Source organism: Primulina tabacum, chromosome 5 (genome assembly GCF_025594145.1).
Source record: "Primulina tabacum isolate GXHZ01 chromosome 5, ASM2559414v2, whole genome shotgun sequence".
NCBI classification, from domain to species: domain Eukaryota; kingdom Viridiplantae; phylum Streptophyta; class Magnoliopsida; order Lamiales; family Gesneriaceae; genus Primulina; species Primulina tabacum.
The window spans coordinates 38,619,720-38,635,532 of record NC_134554.1 but is presented as its reverse complement, the minus strand read 5'-3'; the positions used below and the strand labels follow the sequence as shown (position 1 = coordinate 38,635,532).

Sequence of the window (15,813 nt, the reverse complement as noted above, 5' to 3'; positions counted from 1 at the left end):
AATATGAAGTTACAAGAAAAATTCTTTGTAAAAGATTCGGTTAATAATTTATTTATTTATTTCATAGTATGTTACATTGAATTATTTGTAATTGTTTAATTTCGTGTATAAGGTCTTATCTGTTTTTGAAGTCCAGTACATCAAGGTTAAGCATAACCTTGTAAGGATGTATTGGTTCTAAAACAGACTTCTAATAAGGTGTTTGGTGCAGGAAAATTTGATTCCTTATTGAATTTGTTCTCGTTGGACGTGCTTCTACACCTACTTAAAAATCTGGTTGGGGTCTTCTCATATTCGTATTATGAGATCACACACTTTCTTTTGGTGGTTCATGGGAAGATGACCATGTTATTGATGGAGGCTCACCCTCTGTTGTGTTTATCTTCAGATCTACGAACTTGATATTCACAAAAGACTCTGCAAGTTCTTGAAGATCTTCTACACCAATCATTTCTATAGTTGACATAAGCTTAATTTCTTTTCTAAGACAATTTTAATTAGATTGATCATTTTTTTTCGTCGGTTAAAGATTTTGTATTACTTGGCTGTTCCTCTTTGGTGTAATAAGGGTTTAATACCAAAAAATAGTGGTAAATTTTCTTTCGTTATCTTTTTACTAGAACTTGGTCGTTGTTCTAGAGTTTAAATTCTTGTTTGAAAATCCTTTAATGTTTCAAGAATTTATTTTTGTTTCTAGGATTTCCTCAATTTTTTGTGGTACATAGTATAACTGATTGACATTGTTCTGCACCATCTTTTGGATCTCTATAAGATCTCACGAGAGTTTAAAAGAATCCGAGACTATTTCTAGGAACTTATTACTTTGAATCATAATTTTACCTTAGGATTCTGATATGTTCCTCTTTGTTTTTGATGTCTAACCTTGGTTAGCTCTTCTTGTAAGTATTCCAAATATTGAAATAAGTCACGTAAATAATTAATCTCGAACATATATTCAGATATATAATTTTTGAGAAAATCTCCTCTTCAAACATTTAATTACATAGTAATAATAACATTTTTTGTTTGAAATATTTTTATCTCGGCTGTGATTCTGTTTCTGATCCAGTTATAAATGTAACGATATTTTTGTAATTTTTTCACGATTAGGAAGTTTAAACAAAGTTTTTAGTTTTTTTTTTTAATTTGGTTCTTTTAGAAAATGGTTGTTATTTATAAATTAATATTTTATTTAGTATAATAGATTTTGCTTAAAGTTATATATTTAATAGCTTTAAGAAAATCATCTTGTTAAATCATATTTAATTTTGTAAATATAATAAATATATCAAAATTTAAAAAACAAAATATGTAAATATATAATTCACATATTATATTACACGCAATACATGGGCCCAATTATTAGTGTGTTTATACATATACACAAATTAATGGCTCGTTTAGTTCGTTCGATTTAATTGTGATTATAATTTATTCATGTATTAATGATTTATCATAAAATTACAATATTATCTTTAATATATATTTTTATTTACATTCATTAATTACAACAACTGAATCCGTCACATGTACTAAATTATGAACCTTTTCAATTAACTCCAAATATGACCTATGAAGAAAGACCTGTCCAAATCTTGGCAAGGCAAGAAAGAAGATTGCGAAATAAAGTCATTCCAATTGTCAATGTCAAGTGGCTGAATCACTCGGAAGAAGAAGCTACTCGAAAAACCGAAAGGGATTTGAAGAGTCGCTATCCAGAATTATTCGGTAAGTTCTAATTTCAAGGACGAAATTTTATTTAGGGAGGATGAATTGTAAGGTCCAAAATTAAGACGACGTAATCCAATTGTATGCAAATCCAGGAAATATGAAAATAAGTAATTAATTGATTAATTTCTTAATTGATTATGTGACATGCATGATTATATGTTAAATAAGATTTAATTGTCATTATGCATAAAACTGTATTTTTAAGGATTATTCAAGTTGCGATCGAAGAACGGAGACCGATGGCTGAAAAACGTAAAATATTTTTATTAAATAATTGTTTTAATTATTTAAAATATGGGTGTTGGTTTTTTTTTTCATATTTTTGAAAATAAGGGGGTTTTGAGGTGATTTTATACGCCGAGGCGTAATTTTTATCGGTGTTGAATTTTCAACAAAAATACGAACTTTTTGGCAACCCGCCTATTTAATTCACAAAATTATTTTACTAAAACTATTTTAATGTTTTAATTAAATCCTAATTAAGACTAATTGGCCTAAATTATTGGCTTAATAGGCCTAAAGCCTTGTTAGTGATTAATTAGTATATATTATACAAAAACCCTCCCCAAACCCTACACTACACGCCACTTTTCTGAATCTGTCCTCCCAAACTCAATAAGTACATGGCACACACACAAAATTTTGAGGCAAAATTCGGTGGAAGCTTCAAGGAGATTTCAAGCCACGGTTCTTGTCCGTTCTTCGCAAATCGTCAACGGTTTTTCGTGCGTTAACTACGCAAAGGCACGCATAATCCTCCCCTTCAAACATCATCACACCATATTATGATTTATTGCATATTTTGAATGAAAAATTAAGAACCATGATGATTATTTTCGAAGTTGCATGCACATGAGTTTTAAAACTTGAGTTTTGTTTACCAAAAAAACATGTATTTGTATTGATTAAGGGCTGCCATGATATAAGTAACGATCAAGCATAGTTTTACATGAAATTAGAGCCCTAGAACATCACCTAAACAACCACACGATCATGAGAATAATCTGAGAAGCAAGCTGCTGTCATGTGAGGTCAAGGGCTTCGGTTTTGTACTCCATGGCTAGACTTGATCTTGGCTTGGTTCCGGGCTAGCCAGGGACATGGGGGTATCAAGGGTAGGGTCTTAGCCATGCTAGGAGTCGAAACAAGTGGGCTGAGAGGAGTCCTATCCATCGAGGTCTCCTACTTGAGAAGTGAGTCAAGTTGCGCGCAGGTTGCAGGCTTGCGCAGGGCTGTGAGGCTTGGCCTGGGGTTCAAGGGCTGGGCTAGAGTGTGTCCTAAGGGTCCTAGGCGAGTGCTGGAGAGGCTGGTTAGAGGGCCAAGTCATTGGCTAGAGTCCTAGGCACCTAAACAAGAGTCCTTGTCCATAAGGGAGTCTCGGCCAGCTTATGTTAGGGGCCGGGGGGCGGGGGCGGGGGGCTTCGGTTTTGAGTTGGGGAAGGTTTCCGTGGGTTCCTAAGGTACAGTAGGGTGTCTAAGGGTGTTGGTCAGGGTCTGGTTCACTATGGTTTGAGGGCGGCTCGAGAAAATCGAAAGATGACTCGGTGCTAACCAATTAGGGTCAAGTTAGGATTTTCTAAACTTAAATAAGTGAAAAATGGCTCACGGGGGTCGAGTCGTTGTTCACGAGGGCTAAAATAATATAAAAAGACTAAGTTTTGAATTTAGGAATTTTATAGTAAAGTTTGAGATTTTTTCGGAATTAAAACGCCTTCAAAACGACTAATTACGAATTAATTAAAAAGCCTAGTTTTTAAGCTATATAAAATTATGAAAATTTTAATTTAAGCTTAAATAATTATTTGGGACATGTTAGAGTCAAAGAAATCAAGATTAAGTCAAAAATGAAAAATGTCACGTCCAGGGGTAAAACGGTCATTTTACACCTAAAAATTAGTAAACGTCATGGCAGTGTCCTGAATGCTGTTTTATATGCTAATATGATTATTTCACATGTTCATGGATTTTTATATGTTGTAATATGATTTTTAAATGTTCATGAATTATTAAGATTTAAATTGGACATTTAAAAGATATGTTGCATGCTTGGTTTCAAAATAAAATGATATTATATGCATGTTTTTTTAAGTTATGAAATACGAAATGTTGAAGGACGTGAAGGGATTGTGACTAAATATGTTGGAAATATCGTGAGGGTTATGGTCCCAGTGGAGAGCCCGACGATCGTGTTTCCTTGGATACGGATACGAATACGAATACGAAAATGTTAATACGTTGGCCCGGTGAGAGTGTCGCTGGTGTCCCCCGCCGCCCAGTACTGTGGTTTTCTCTAGATGGATCCATCTCCCAATACGATTAAGAATACGAGTCACAATCACGATCTGAATTCAACAAACACGAACATGAATATGAATATGAATATGGATACGAATATGGATATGGATATGAATATGAATATGTTTATGAAAATGTTTAAGTTTAAAGTTTATGCATTATTATGAAAATGATATTTTAAGTACAAGTATTTTTCACTGTTATATGTTAACTGTATTACGTATTACTTGTTATCAAGGATATGATGTGTTGAGTCTTTAGACTCACTAGGTGTGTATGATTCATGTGATATTAATAACTATGATATTGGAGGTCTTGATGGGTGACTTGCTGGACTGTCGGTGCACATAACCCGGGGACCAGTGCTTCTATTTTCCGCATTTAAGTTTATGATTTTATATTAAAGATTTTTACGACATTTTATTTATTGTTTTGAGAGATTTTTAGGAGGTTTAGTATGGGCTACACTTTTCAACATTTATTGCTTTTTAGGTTTGATAAGACGTTTTACGATTTCTGGTTTTGACTATTCCCTTAGTTTTTCAAATACTAGTTGGATGATTTATTTTAAAATGGTGCAAAAGTATTTTTATGTATATGTATATGCAATGACCGAAAATGTGAGTTTAAAAAAAATTTCTAGTACTTTTTAAGAAAACGAATAAGCAAACATTTCAGCATGAATATGTGCAAGATATCAGGATATCAATAGTCAAATTATTGATATCAACATCCATACATATATGTTCGAGCTGGTCCACGACTCAACGGACCGCGCCTGGGATATTGCCCAGCCTCGAAGCCAGCAACTACCTAAGTCGGACCGAATCAAGGTAGCCAAATATCTCTGTCATATCATATATATATAACGTATCTCAACTGAAATATAACTGAATCTCAATAACAGACATGCTCAATATGATATGTTCAGTGGTATTGATGTGTCTAACTAAAATAAAAATGTGGACAAAAAATATGTTATTTTATTTTTCACATCAATTACCAACTTATAATATGTGAGTCAGCATATAATATCACATAATCCTGTAAATGTCAACTCAGACCAGTCACCTGAATATTAATTTAAATAGTCTTATTATTATAAACCAAACTCATAACCATTTAAATTCAACTAAAATTCAAATTCAATTATTTATGCATTTTAAATTCTTAAAATCTCAATATTCGATTAAAATACCTAAAAGTACTCATTTCTATTTTAATTTGTAGCAAAATATTATTTTTAGCGGTGATTTCTGGCGGAGAAGTTACGGAGGTTTCCGATGGTTCGGGCTAAAAGTGGGCAAAGTCGGTACCAAAAATATATAATTCACATTTTATATTACACACAACACATGTACCCAATTATTAGTGTGTTTATACATATACACAAATTAATGGCTCGTTTAGTTCGTTCGATTTAATTGTGATTATAATTTATTCATGTATTAAGGATTTATCATAAATTACAATATTATCTTTAATATATAATTTTTATTTACATTCATTAATTATTAAAAGGATAATATTTTAATTTAGGAAAGCATTGGGAGGTTCAGATAAAGCGTGAGTTTCTGGGAGGTTAAGGTAAGGTAAGTTTATGATGCCCCTAAAATTACAACATCTGGGCGTATTCAAGTTCATCTCCGAAATTGACCTAGCCCGTTAAGGGACATGCCTCATTATTAACCAGGGGTCTGAAAAGTTCAAGCCTATAGTCTCTTCCAAAAAAGGCCGAGCTACATCAAAGGGGCCAAGCCCATGAAAATCCTGACAAGACCGAGCCCACAGACCATACCCTAAGGGTCTAAGCCCATTATTGTGGCTGAGAAATTCGAGACCAATGGCAGTTAGAAAATATGAAGACATTTTCGTCAGTAGATAAAAACCACGATAAATATGGGATCTGATCGAGATAAGGCGAGAGTCATAGCCACCATAGTTAGGGAGTCCTACTATATGATGTTTCCTATCTCAGGTAAGATTCTACCATAGCAAGAATCTTACTCCAACAAGGTAACTAGCATCTCACTGATTCTATAAATTCTAGGTATTTGTCACGATTTTACGATTTTCACACACTCTTGCTCACTCAGCATTAACATATCGTACTATGCTCTTTGCATTCATAATCAGAGCACTAACTTAAATATCAGAGGAGCCATGCGAGAAATATCTCTGGTGCCCCTAACACTTTTTTTGTTTGTGCAAACCCCTCGGCATCAATCCGACCCCAAAATCTTGGAAGATTCGAAGACCTGGTCACCAGACCAAACCAAATGTAAAATTTTGGTATCATCAATTGGTGCTGTTTATGGGAATTTGAAAAAAAGAGATAAGATAGTAAATCAAAGAGAACGTAAGAAAATTATTCGATGTCAAAAGAAACCTAGGAGAGAAAATCAATGAGGATGAGCAACACAAAGAAGAAAACCATGACGAACAACATCGGTGGATGTATAAATCAACCAAACAGCCTTATGAATCTCAATATCACTCAACTTGTTTTTCTAATGTTTGGGCAACTTCTGGCCTTTTTCGTAATATCTCTTGGTTTTCCTTCGAAGAGCTTCTGATCTTCCACGTAAGAGCCCTTGTTCTTCCTCGAAAAAGTTTCTGGTTTTCCTCGGAAAAGCCCTTATTCTTCCCCAAAAGAGCTTATGATCTTCCACGGAAGAGTCCCTGGTCTTACCCGAAAGAGTTTCTGGTCTTCCACAGAAGAGCCCTTGGTCTTCCCCAAAAAAGTTTCTGGTCTTCCACGGAAGAGCCCCTCGTCTTCCCTAGAATAGTTTTTGGTCTTCTTCGGAATAGCTCTTGGTATTCCTCCGAACAGCCTCTGGTCTTCCCCATAATAGTTTCTAGTCTTCATGGGAAGAGTTCATCCGGGTCTTCCTGCGGAAGAGCTCCTTGTTTTCCATTGGACGGCTTCCGGTCTTCCACAGAAGAGCCCCAGATCTTTCCTGAAAGAGTTTCTAGTCTTTAGGGGAAGAGCTCGTCATGATCTTCCACATAAGAGCACATCTTGGTCTTGCTCGAAAGATCATATCCTGCTCTTTTTCGAAAGAGTTCATTATGGTAATCCTCAGAGGAGCTCATCAATGTCATAATCAGAAGAACTGATCATGATAATTCTCGAAAAATGCTATTTCTTGGGAGCTCTTCCATCAAGTCAGTCAATCTAATTATCTCTTTTAATTTTTGTTTTTATAAATCTGTTTGGATTTATCAATTGCTATTTTCTGTTATTTTGCATGGGTTAGTAGTACATTTCATTACATTGGTCATATATTTATATCTAAAACATCCAATGTGATAAAGTTATTCAATACAATAAATTGTAAGCCCAAAACTTGTTGGCCATCTCAAAAAACGCACCCCATGCAAAAAACTTGTACAAAAGTCCAGCACAGCCTGACACATTCACAAAAGTCCGACCAGCTCGGCACCATATAAGTCCACGAATGTGGCATTCACAAAATCTCGAACATCTCGAAAAATGTAAGCCCACGAATGCGTAATTCACCAAAGCCCAACCAGCTCGGCACCATGTAAGCCCACGAAAGTGTCATTCACCAAAGCCCGACTAGCTCGGCACCATGTAGGTCCACAAATGTGGCATTCACAAAAGTCTGACCAACTCGGAAAAATTAAGCCCACAAATGTGGCATTCACCAAAGCCCAACTAGTTCGACAGTTATTAGACCAATGAAGTCTAGAGATGTCAATGGGGCAGGTATGAGGCAGGTATGGCAAAACCCAAGACCAGCCCCATGAAGAAAACTTTGACCTATTACCCGCTCCCACCCCGGTTAAATATTCTTTAGACCCATCCCACCCCGAATACGAAATGGGGCCGGGTAGACCCGCGAGACCCGTGAGACCCGAATTTTTTTTAAATGAAACAGTAATCTTCTTATCACATGACTGAATTATGAAACAAACAAGCCTCTAAATACAACACAATAGAAAACTAATTCATGTCTTCGACCACAATTAATAATAACAAACAAAGTATTTTCACGACATAATGTATTATATATATAAAAAAAGTTACTATCTCTCCAAAAAAAAGTCTTGACATCCTCAAAAATAACTCATAACAGAACTTAAACATATCAATGTAAAATCAGCGAGTAAGCAATCTTTCATACACATTCTTCAGGATCATCTTCCTCTTCATCAAGAATGGTGGGACAAGTTGGTAAATTACTTGAAGAATTACCTACAAAATTAAAGAGAGAAAGTACATTGAAAAATAAAACTGTAATTTAAAACCGTAAAAAAATGTAATTTAAAGAGAAAAAAGTACAGTAACAAAATTAAAATGAAAGTACAATAACAAAATAAACTGTGATTTATTTACCTTCCACCTCACTTCACAACCATCTTCGCGAGTACATCAATTTATATCCACATATATGGGGTGGGTATAGGGGGCATTATAGGACCCATGACCCGCCCCATACCCTGACGGGTCTATTGGACCCTAGACCCGCCCCATGACCCATTTATTATAGCCAAACCCGTCCCAGACGGGGCGGGTCCATTGCGAGTCTGGGTAAAACCCGAACCCATTGACATCAAACTATGGAAATTCACAAAAGCCCGACCAGCTCGACAAAATATAAGCTCATGAATGTGGCATTCACCAAAGCCTTACCATCTCGACACTTATAAGGCCAATGAACTTTGGTAATTCACAAAAAGCCCGACCAACTCGACACTTGTAAATCCATGAACGTGGCATTTACAAAAAGCCCGACCTCGTGGTCGGTAATGTTGAAGGTATTATTAATCAATAGCTCTTTATTTGAGCTAGGTTTTTAGTAAATTATGTTTATATGTACATATACATGTCCTGTGTAAATGAACCTGACGTATCATGTCTGTGACACCCTAAACACAAAGGTGCATAAATACATTTTAAAGTTTATTAGTATAACTAAATTATTTTCGTTTTAGAATTTTTACCACATTATTGTTCGGTACAAATTTTATTTGTCCAAATTATCTAGAAATACATTAAAATACATCACAATACAAATTCATCAAGTACATTGAGGTTCTCATTCCAAGACCAAATACCCAAAATATAATAAAATATTATAAAATTCAACGTATATGTTAAGTAATTAAGTACAATGTAATATAATTTATAATTAGATTTAATGTATATAATCATTAAGTACAATATATTCTAAGTACAAAATGTACGTAAGTATATAATAATATTAAGTTTTGGATAAATATAATCTTTTTCATTTAATAAATAATACAATAAATATGGAATCCACGGCTATATATATCTCTTCTCATTCTTAATTCAGAAATCAACCGAGAAAAAAGAAAGAAACGGAAGAGAGAGAAGAAAGAAACGGAAGAGGGATAAAGAAACGAAGGGGAAAAGAGAAAAAAATGAAAGAAAAATCTATAAACCTTCCCGAAATATTCCAAAAAATCACCAACTATTCACCTCATATCTTAAAGCAATATGGCACTGGAGGTGATGTAAAAGGATCGATCAAGAACAAGAAAATCAAACCAAGATATTCCGAAAAACGGCAACGGAATCCCGTTTCAAGCTAGGTAATCTACGCTCATCTTTCTTATAGCTACATACCAAACTAGAGGTTGACTTGAACACAAAAGTTGTACCTCTTGTTGCATAGATAAGGTACATACCGTCCGTCGTCCCAAAATATTGATGGAACTAACATTTTCGGAATGCCGGAGTACCTTAGTTTTTCATAAGACGATATTTAAATCTGGTATTGATCGGATAGGAATTTGAAAATACTTTCAACATAAGAATTAAAGATATTACAAAGTTATATAAGCTGAAAAAAACCGGCCGCGCGTGGCGGCCAGAAGGCCAATCACGCGCCGTAACTGTCAGCGCGTGTACCTCACTCGCCGCCACATCGTCGTTTTTTCGGTGCCCGAACCTTCCTGGTGATGTTTCCGACTTTTTGGCGAACTTTCGTAATGTTTAGATATATTTTCTAATTAATATGAATTTTGCGAACTTAATTAAAATCAACCGGATTAAATTTTGAACAAAAATAATCTGGAAATAATCAGTTATTTACTTAAAACTATAACATATAAATATCATTCATCATATATTTTTTTAAGACTTGCTCCAACAATCCGGATTACTAATCAAGCCTAAACTGTAAGTTATCAGGTGAGAAAACTACTATTCATTCTTCTATTAAAACATTTGGTATTTGGCCTGGAAATTTCAATAGCGTTTATTTAATGTTCAAATATCATCCCAAGTTCATTTCGATTACCGATATATTTTCTTGCATAATTATGAATGAATTGATATACCATTAATGAATGGAGTCATGGACAACGGATTTCGGTCCGGAAATTGAGTCCACTGGACAACGTGGCTTCGGCCCGAAAAGTGAGTCCAATGAACAACGGGTCAAAAGTCCCGGGTATATGGTTCATCTGAAGAACGCGCACCGAATTATTTCGGTCCGGAGAATGGTTCACCCGGCTCGTAAAATGATCTTATAAGTGCTCAATTAGAGCCACCAATGTTAATTTATGAAATTTTCATTTATCTATTATTCTTAGTAATTTTAACATTTCATAGCATTCATAACATCTAGTTTGTTATGCCTATTACTTCATGCATAATTTTTATGAAGCGTTATTTTAACTTATTTAAAAGCTATATACTAATTTAAACTCACTAAGTCCTCAAAGACTTAACCCTCTATTTCTTTTCGTCTATTGTAATTTCCTGACACAGGAACTCAGAATTGGAACAGGAGGAAAATAACTGAAGCTGAAATAAAGGCATTTGAAAGTTGTGATGATCTGTTTATAAATAAATGTTAAACTTCCGCTGTAAAATAATTGTACATATTTGAAATAAGAATGTAAATATTTGTATATAATCTTTTAATAATAGTAGAAAATATTTAAAATTTTATCTACAATATTTTTTAATAATAATAATGGTAAAAATAAAGATAGCAGTTCAATAAAGAAATATTGTAGAAAATGTGGCACTTAGTAAGGGAATAATTATGAATTCCTAAACCGGGCGCCACAATGTCCAAAGTCATTTTAGCTTAGTTGATTATCTGGTCGAATTATTAGAGAAAATAACACGTTCCATGAAAAGATAATTATTGCAATGCTCGTAAATAAGAGTGATACATTAAAGTAAAACGATTATTGGTCTTCACTAATCACAAAAGATCATCATATAACATTCAAAATATTAGGCAATGCATGGAATTGATATATTATCTTGATAAGAAAAAAGTTGCTGCAGGTTACATGAAAAACACTACAAACAAAACATTTAGTCTTAAATTGAATGCATGATTTGAACAGGGCCATTGAAGTAGCAAGATGCACCACAACAGTTGAACATAAGAGTCTTAGATTCATGACTAGATGCGCAATCACCGGGTTGGCTCGCTTAACGCTTTGCCAAATGAAACGGTTCAGTTGGAAACCAAATGAACCAGGACTTGCACAGTCCTTTTGCCTAGAGACCTCATGCTCTTCACACAGTTATGCAAGTCTTCATTGCATGTTAATAAAATCAAATCATCATCATCATCCTTGTACTTTAATTTCAAATTCTCAATCACCAGATCTAGTCTCTTAGCCACTTCTTCTACGAGCTTCTCCAGTCCGGACGACAGACACAGGTCAAATTTTATGATATCCTCTTTAAAGTGGGCCTTCATCATCACCACATTATTCTCTTGATGTGTTTGATCAACTTCTCGAGAGCTGTCAATGCATGTGAGAGGCACATTGGGCTGACTGGGTAAATTAGAGATGGGAAGGTTGCTCCTACCAGGTTTGAAAATTCGTTGATAATAACTTCTAGCCAGTTTACTTGAACTATTTTTAAGAAACAGAGAAGGATTCTTCTTGTTCTTCATTTTGGACGGCCATCTTTTTATACCACAATCTTTGCATGCTCTCTTTAATGTTGACTTACTCACTGTAAGGAAAAATTCAAGACACCACAAATATGATGAAGTTCCAGGAAAATGATTTTTATGGACTTCAACGTCATAAAAATAAATAAAGTTTCTAAACTTACCACCCAAATCGTTCGCTACATCTTCAAGTTTCTTCCCAAAATGGGGTTCAAGATCCTCATAGCTGATATAGAAACTCGTTTTGCTCTCATCTTTTGTGTTCTTTTTGTTAGAGTTTGTTCCGATAATGTTTTGTTCATGCCCAAAATATACCTCTTTACCAGATCTTGTAGCTTGAAAAAAATGCTCTCCTAACTGTTGTCCTGAAGCAACCTTAAAACTTCTCAAATTTATCTTCATTGTTGACAATAAGAAGCTTAAGTATGACCATGGATATCCATCTTTTTCACTGCCAGGAGAGATGAAAAACTCCAGAACATAAAGATCGTTTGCTGTATGTGAACTCTGCAGACAAATCACAAAACAAAATTCCAATCTGTATGTTTGTGCATGATGGGCCCATGGATACTCGAGTATACTAAAATCACCAAGATTTTCAAAATAGCCCATCTTATTTTTTGATTCTAGCACTCTACCGATCAGATTGCCAAAGGCATCCAATCGGATATCGCATACTCGTTCCATACAAAATATTTCAATGTTCGAAGTAGCACATTGGCTGCAAGGCATCCATGCAGACGCGAGCTGTAGTTGGGAACTCCCATACAACAACTGAAACATCTCTTCGATTTCAGCAACTGCCAGTTTCCTACGATTGTCAATCTAAATTTAACAAATTATCATTGAATAACCGAGTGAATCTTGGTAAGTTTAAACATATGAATGTAAAGAAACATTTATATTTTCCTTGTAAAACTTTAAGTTGCGAATTTGTTTATCTCAAATCATAATTAATGCAATATGATGTATTTGTAGAACTATCGAACATTCATACGAGTAACATCCGAATAATAATATAGATCATCAATTAAGAAAAGGAAAGGATAAGTAGTATAACGACCATAGACTATGTCGATTTTGGGGTCCCACATGAAGTATTGTCCCTCACGGGCTTTCTTTCTCTGTCAATGGTTTCTTTCGCCTCCCTCAACACTCGAACCTAAAACCTCCAGGATAATTACTTAGATTCATGAGAGTGAGTACCACTTGAATAATAGTGCATGGGAAAGCGGCCAAGGCCCCATATGAGATACAAAGATCGGATAGCCCATGGTCATTACAAGGAGAGTATAAGTCACACGGTAGAAATTTTTTTTTCAAATGATGCATTGCAAAGAGGTTACATGATAGCACATTTTATGTTATTTATGAATTTAAAAGAAAAGTATTACATTTATGGAAGGCCGATCGTAATTTACATGAGTAGATCTTAGATCCACTTCCTGCAACAAATTGATATAATTAGTTTGTACTGTATTACTGGTAGAAAATCAACTAAACTGAGGGGGAGATGAATAGGTTGGAGAAAACCTTTAATTTATCCAAGATGAAATCCAAACTGCAGCAAGGAAGTCCAACACACTCCAGCACTCCAAAGCAATATTTTTGTTGTACATCAAACAAAGGTAACACTAAATAATCTCTTGCACAGCAGTGAACAACATGCACCAAAAGTGGAAACTCTCTTGTAGAATAAAGGCGTAGATCAAGTGATGATTCTTGGTGACCTGTTAGGAAAACGCGTCCCGGCGGCCCAAGTTCCTCTTCTTTTGCTCCATCTCCCACATGATAGATATGTTCCATACATTGCTTCCTATACCAACATAATCCTCTACCAAGATGACCAAGAACGAAGGGATGGTCTGATGTGGATAGATATAATCTATTCTTGATCATTTTGGGTGCCCAAAATTGTATTAGATAATTGTGGGGGCCCCAACATGGAATTAATTTCCCAGTTAAAATCTTGATCTTCTGATCTGGTGTTGAAATAAATTCCGACACTGAGTCATTGTAGTCTCCATTTTCCAATAATTCATCATCCTCCGTGCAGTAACAAGAAAACCCATACCCACTCCCCTTTTCTTGTACGCAATGCAAGTACTCCCTTAGTTCAAAAATGGAATAACTTTCATCACATCCCTCTATTGGCACTGAAAAAAGTACGGGATGTTGTTGATGTACAGTTTTTAGACCATATGGGATAACTTCGACACCCGATGGGAACATATCATTTTGGCCTAATATCGAAGAAGGTGGCATGTATGTTCTACGAATTTCATCATGATGCGAACACGGAAGGTCAAGCCCCAAGGAAAGCATGGGACCCTTTAGAGTTGTCAGAGGCACCAATCACGAGGGGACGACTGAAGAGGTTTAAAGAGGCATTGCATGGGCTTATAAGCAATGAAGAAGGAGTTACAAGCAAGGTGCAGAGTGCTGAAGGGTTCGTGGTGCATGAGATTAAGTGTGGGAGTCATAGGAACACCATTCAAGTGATGAATGAAGAAAATGGCCAGAACACTCCGCGCCCGAGCGGTAAAAAACTACCGCCCGAGCGCCAGACGTACTGTCCCGAAGGTGATTTCCAGAACCCTCGGCGCCTGAGCGGCCACATTCTACCGCCCGAGCGCGAATAGTACAGAACCCTCGGCGCTCGAGCGGTCAAATACTACCGCCCGAGCGCGAGTACTTTTCGAGAAATTGTTTATTTCCTTGATTAGAGTCCTATTTATTTTGGCAACTAGCTATTGTCATCTTTTGAGTATGTAAAGGATATTGGACGAAATTTTGAACACAATTCAAATTATTATTGATATTCTTATCAAGGTTTTGAGTTTTCTCTCAACTTTTTTTCAAGGCTTTGCTTTGTAAATCAAAAATCAAACTTATCAAAGTTTTTAACTTTGTGGCGTTTGTCGATCGTTCTTACGCGGATTGTCAAAGACGAGTTCTTTGAAGGTTCGTCATAATTTCGGTTGTTTATTCCGTGATTATTTGTTGCTAAACTTTTCATAGTTTAGAGGTGAAAATCACACACACACACTTGATTCAAAAGATCGGGACAACAACGATTCCTTGTTCGATATTGAATTGAGGGCGCGATTCTAAATTAATCGTGTTTGCTATTTGTTCGTACAAAAATTCATATCATTTGGTATCAGAGCTTAGGTTTATTGAAATTCAAATAACTTTATCTTGTTCTTAAATTTGCAGATCTGTGTTTTTTCTTCGTTTATTTTCATATCTGTGTTATTCCATCGTTCTTCGTGTTTTTCGAGAATCTGTGATTCTCGAAATTTTGGTGTCTTTTTTTTTTTGGAATTTTCGAGTAAGTACTCAGGCAAAAAAAAAGAATACAAAAATTCCGAAAATTCACCATTGTTTCTTTTGAGTATCTTGTTCTATTTCCTTTAGAGAGTCATATTCAATTGCCTCTCACAGTAAAAAAAAATTTTATTTATCTTCAAATTGCTTGTCTACGCAGTCTAAGTGAGTCGATCACAATTGTTCACGAGTTGGACTTGATTGTTTGATATACAATTACAAAGCTTGAGCACATCTTTCGAGAATACTATCAAATTTGAGTGAAAAACACTTGAGTGCGAGTGCATTTTCTTTGGAGTGAACGGTGAGTATTTGTTGTCAGCAAAAAAAAATAAGAGAGGAGTGACGAGCGACTTTCTTTGGAGTGACCGTGAGCATTTGGGTGAGGAACATTTTGTTTTCTACTAACGTTTTCTTGCAGGTACAAATTTGAAATTAAATGGAGAGGGAGGTAGGAGAAAGTTCGAACCCGGGGTTGTCTAAGGTTCAAATGGAGGCGTTGTTTGGGCATTTTAGTCGAATGATGAGGGTT

General features: G+C 35.4%; 1 protein-coding gene and 1 long non-coding RNA gene across 2 annotated transcripts; one reads left to right on the top strand and one right to left on the bottom strand.

Moving 5' to 3' along the window:
• Window positions 1-11,209: 11,209 nt before the first annotated feature.
• On the bottom strand, window positions 11,210-14,232 carry LOC142547604 (protein NLP6-like). The gene is made up of 4 exons (XM_075655968.1): window positions 13,485-14,232; window positions 13,346-13,396; window positions 12,116-12,776; window positions 11,210-12,013 (listed from the first exon to the last, which is right to left on the bottom strand). Exons 1-4 carry the CDS (start codon window positions 14,214-14,216, stop codon window positions 11,502-11,504), a joined length of 1,956 nt encoding a protein of 651 aa, XP_075512083.1. The 5' UTR covers window positions 14,217-14,232; the 3' UTR covers window positions 11,210-11,501.
• LOC142547605 (uncharacterized) lies at window positions 12,770-13,263 on the top strand. Its single transcript, XR_012820700.1, has 2 exons — window positions 12,770-12,919; window positions 12,952-13,263. It is a non-coding gene; the product is annotated as an uncharacterized LOC142547605 (long non-coding RNA).
• Window positions 14,233-15,813: the final 1,581 nt, after the last annotated feature.